This window comes from Portunus trituberculatus, chromosome 36 (genome assembly GCF_017591435.1).
Source record: "Portunus trituberculatus isolate SZX2019 chromosome 36, ASM1759143v1, whole genome shotgun sequence".
Taxonomy (NCBI): domain Eukaryota; kingdom Metazoa; phylum Arthropoda; class Malacostraca; order Decapoda; family Portunidae; genus Portunus; species Portunus trituberculatus.
This window is the reverse complement of record NC_059290.1, coordinates 8,549,094-8,554,093: the sequence shown is the minus strand read 5'-3', so window position 1 is coordinate 8,554,093 and position 5,000 is coordinate 8,549,094. Positions and strand designations below refer to the sequence as shown.

Below are 5,000 nucleotides of genomic sequence, written 5' to 3'. Positions count from 1 at the left end.
ATTGGCAGTGAGTCACGCCTGGACATCCTCGCCTTCCCTGTGCCGTGACTCATCATCGAAAAGGTCACGGCTATGAAGAAAATGATGATGGTAAAAATAGATCAAAGAAATATAAGTGATAATGAAAATAACAAAAAAAAAAATAATAGCAGGAAAGTATTGTTGATAACGATTATATACTTTTCTAGGCCAATTAGTAACTTCTTGTTCTTTCCTGTAATTTTTCACACTTCAATCTTCTTCTTTCTTTCTTCTTCTTCTTCTTCTTCTTCTTCTTCTTCTTCTTCTTCTTCTTTCTCTTCCTCTTTCTCCTCCTTATCCTGCTCTTCACACCTCACCTTACGCACGAAGTAATTTGCGTGGGAGAAATTTTTAACACAGCAACTCTCTCTCTCTCTCTCTCTCTCTCTCTCTCTCTCTCTCTCTCTCTACATTTTCTTCTCCGTTCCTTCTCTTCTTTGTGTCTCTTGTGTCCGCATAAGTGATAAAATTATCTTTTTTCGTCTTTAATAGAAGAAGGAGGAGGAGGAGGAGGAGGAGGAGGAGGAGGAGGAGGAGGATTTACGTAACACGGAAAAAAATCATGTACGTATTATTCATTAATCATATTGAGAGAGAGAGAGAGAGAGAGAGAGAGAGAGAGAGAGAGAGAGAGAGAGAGAGAGAGAGAGAGAGAGAGAGAGAGTCTATAAAGAGCAACTACCTTAATTACCAAAACATTTATGCATTCACTCCTTACTTGATAAATGTGTGTTTAATCCACCACCACCACCACCACCACCACCACCACCACCCATTACCATGATCAACACAGCCACTCCACTCTTGCATTAGCGCCATCACCACTACCACCAACATCACCACCACTACTAAAACCACCACCACAATACCACAATCACGTTCTTGTAGCAGGCTAAACACACACACACACACACACACACACACACACACACACACACATTCCCCGGCCGGGTGGAGATATTTGGGTGTGTCTCCTTTCACGTGTAGGTGCTGTTCACCTAGCAGTGAGTAGTACGGGATGTAAATCACTGTGTGTGTGTGTGCCTGGTCTCAGGCCTATCCCAAGATCGGAAATAATGAGTGTGTGTGTAACGTCTGGCTGTCTCGTCAGAGACTGCAGCAGATCAAACAGTGAACACACACACACACACACACACACACACTTCCTTCACTGGTGTGTGTGTGTGTGTGTGTGTGTGTGTGTCCGCAAAGTATACTTCATAAACTTAACGAATAGCATAGTAAATTTATCAATTCTGACAAATAAAAAAACACACAAATAAATAAATAAAAGCAGAACATCATGCACTAAACATCCCAACAACAACACACACACACACACACACACACACACACACACACACACACACACACACTTGTGTGTGTGTGTGTGTGTGTGTGTGTGTGTAAATGTATTGTATTATATTCTATTCTGTTCACACACACACACACACACACACACACACACACACACACACACCACCCCAAACAAACACACCTGAACACTTACTCTGCACAAATCCATCCAGTTTACACACATAGGCCGGCAGGACGTAGTGTGGGTATGACAGATGCCTCACGATATGCACCCACATGCACACCAGCGTCACCAGCAGGTCAGCAGCAGCCAGGTTCACCAGGTACTGATTGGTGGACGAACGCATGTGTCTATTGTAGCACACCACGAGCATCACCAGCAGGTTACCCACTAAAGACACCAGGAACACGATCAAGTACGTTGCCACCTGTTGAAAGGAAGAAAGGTGGGAATTAGTCTCGTGTTCTCAATTTTTTCTGCGCTTCACCTTCACTATTTCAAAAAGGCTTTATTTGAATTGATACGAGTTTTCTAAGGTGCTTTTGCGGTCCTAGAGGCAGAGTGACAAGATTTCTACATTACTAACTGAAGAAACATTCTTAAAAACCTTGTTATCTATATTTACATGAGTTTTTTTAAGATGTTTTTATGGTCCTAGAGGCAGAGTGACAAGATTTCTACACTATTAACTGGAGAAACATTCTTGAAAATCCCGTTACCTAAATTTGCATGAGTTTTCTAAAATGTTTTTACGGTTCTAGAGGCAGTGACAAGATTTTTACATTATCAACTGGAGAAACACTCTTAAAAACCTAAATTTACATGAGTTTTTAAGATGTTTTCACGGTTCTAGAGGCAGAGTGACAAAATTCTTACATTATTAACTTAAGAAACACTCTTGAAAACCCAGTTATATAAATTTTTCACGAGTTTTTAACACGTTTTTACGGTTCTAGAGGCAAAGTGCCAAGATTTCTACACAATTGGAGAAACACTTATGAAAACACAGCTAGTCATCTTTGTGGCTTTGGAAAATAGTGGTGAGAGAGCAAAGCATTTCCGAATACGAGTTATAAGGGTGTTGGATTTCTTTTATTCGGGTTTGAAGGGTGTTTGTGTGTCTTATTATTTTTTCTTTTCTTAATTAGATCAATATTTAGTACGATCAGGTCAAAGCTATTAGATTCCTTTCATCTGGGTTTCATAAGGTGTTTGTGGTCTATTTTTCTTTTCTTTTTTCTAGGCAGATAAGGGTTTTAGAAAGATCAGGTGAGGGGTTATAAGAGAGTTGGATTCCTTTTATTTAGTTTCATAAGGGTTTTAAAAGTAGATATGAGTCTAGTAAATGTAAATTTGCGATTATAATGTAAGATTAGGTGATTTTCTTCCTTTTCTTCTTTTTCTTCTCAATGCGTCAGGAAAGAAGATAAGGATTAGCAATAAAGTGTTCGAGCATTTGTTGGGATATGTACAAAGTGTTGGATTCCTTTGACTTGAGTTTTGTAAGGTGTTTGAGTGTGTCATAGGATTTGTTAAGGTAGATAAAGGTTTAATAAGTTGTAAGTAAGGTAATATAAGGTGATTTTCTTCTCTTTGTTCTTTTTCTTCTTAGTGCATTATGAGAGAAATTAAGTGTTTGAGCATCAATTGGGTTATGTATAAAGTGTTGGATTCCTTTGATTTGGGTTATATAAGGTGTTTACAAGTATAAGTAATGTAATATAAAGTAGTTTTCTTGTTTTTTTTTTTTTTTCTTTCTCTCATGGTTTAGTATATTTAAGTTTGTAAGTATAAGGGAATTTAAGGTGCTAGATCCCTTTCAAGGAGGATTATAAGATGTTAAATGCCTTTCAAACAGGATTACAAGAGTGTTTCTTCAGTTAATAATGTAAACATTTTGTCACTCTGCCTCTAGAACCGTAAAAACATCTTAAAAAATTCATGTAAATTTAGATAACAAGATCTTTAAGAGTGTTTCTCCAGTTGATAATGTAAAAATCTTGTCACTGCCTCTAGAACCGTAAAAAATCTTAGAAAACTCGTGTAAATTTAGGTAACGGGGTTTTCAAGAGTGTTTCTCCAGTTAATAGTGTAGAAATCTTGTCAGTCTGCCTCTAGGACCATAAAAACACTTTAAAAACTCGTGTAAATTTAGATAACGGGGTTTTCAGGAGTGTTTCTCCAATTAATAATGTAGAAATCATGTCACTCTGCCTCTAGAACCGTAAAAATACAAAAAAAAAAAAAAAAAACTCATATAAATTTAGATAACGAGGTTTTTAAGAGCGTTTGAATGTACGAAGACAAAATATAAGATGTTAACGTGTCTCTGGATAAAAAAATAAGGTGTTTAATTATCTGTCTGGACAGGTGAGAAGTTAAGAAGTATAGAAAAAAACAAGTATTAGAGAAGACCAGGTGTTTAAATGAATGAAAGGGTGTTAATGAGGTCTTAATTAACATACCTGCCTGGAAATAAGGTGTTAATTACAATACCTGTAGGGAGGGAGCCTTAATTACCTGTGTGAGGGGAGAGGTGTTAATAGACTACTTGTGTGAATGAGAAGGATTGTGAGAGAGAGAGAGAGAGAGAGAGAGAGAGAGAGAGAGAGAGAGAGAGAGAGAGAGAGAGAGAGAGAGAGAGAGAGAGAGAGAGAGAAGAGGAGGCGAGGGAGAGGGAGAGGGAGAGTGTGTGTGGGAGGGCATTGTTTTACTTAAGTGGTGTGGGAATTTCCTCTTTATATTTTCTTTCATCTATTCTTTTCATTTTGTCTTCCTTTTAATTGATATCTTTGGTGCGTTTTACTTCTTTTGTCTTTTATGCTTTGTTTTTTTTTTCATGTTTATCCGTCTATCTTTATACCTTTGTTTACCTTTCTGTCTGCCTGTCTGTCTGTCTATCTATCTATTTATCTATCTATCTATATATCTATCCACGGTTATTTGCTCTTCTCAATCCTCCGTCTCCTTCTCTTCATCCTTCTATCCTTCCCATTCTATTCTCACACACAGAAAAAAAACCTATCATAATTACTCTCTCTCTCTCTCTCTCTCTCTCTCTCTCTCTCTCTCTAGTAAGTCCAGTGTAATCTATCCAATTTTTCCCTGAGCGCTCTGTTATAAATCTGAAAACGGGGAGCAGGACAGAAATTGACGTAGTAGCGAATTTCGAAGCAATTAAACGGATATTGTTGACAGAACTTGTGAGGGAAGGAAGTCTTTAAAGAGTGCATTCATTCAGTAACGTGAGCTTGCTACCGTGTGTGTGTGTGTGTGTGTGTGTGTGTGTGTGTGTGTGTGTGTGTGTGTGTGTGTGTGTGTGTGTGTGTGTTTGTATCTCTAGGTCTGTTTGTTTGAATGTCAGTCTGTCTCTCTCTCTCTCTCTCTCTCTCTCTCTCTCTCTCTCTCTCTCTCTCGGTGTGGTAAGGAAGTCACTCATCATGCTCACTGACACGCCCTCTTTTTCACTATTATCTTACAACCTCTCTCTCTCTCTCTCTCTCTCTCTCTCTCTCTCTCTCTCTCTCTCTCTCTCTCTCAGGCAGTAAAACTAATACCGCTCTTCGTTCTTTCCCTCTGTGTGTGTGTGTGTGTGTGTGTGTGTGTGTGTGTGTGTGTGTGTGTGTGTGTGTGTGTGTGTGTGTGTGTGTGTGTGTGTAAG

At 38.5% G+C, this 5,000-nt stretch overlaps 1 protein-coding gene across 6 annotated transcripts in view; it reads right to left on the bottom strand.

The window, feature by feature from the left end:
- The window catches only part of LOC123513665 (QRFP-like peptide receptor), a 171,508-nt gene that overhangs the window by 29,906 nt on the left and 136,602 nt on the right, over positions 1 to 5,000 (bottom strand). For all 6 annotated transcript variants that reach the window (XM_045270983.1, XM_045270985.1, XM_045270981.1 and 3 more), the window contains one exon: positions 1,532 to 1,766. In XM_045270983.1, the coding sequence (XP_045126918.1) occupies positions 1,532 to 1,766 (235 nt within the window). The remainder of the gene's footprint in view (positions 1 to 1,531; positions 1,767 to 5,000) is intronic.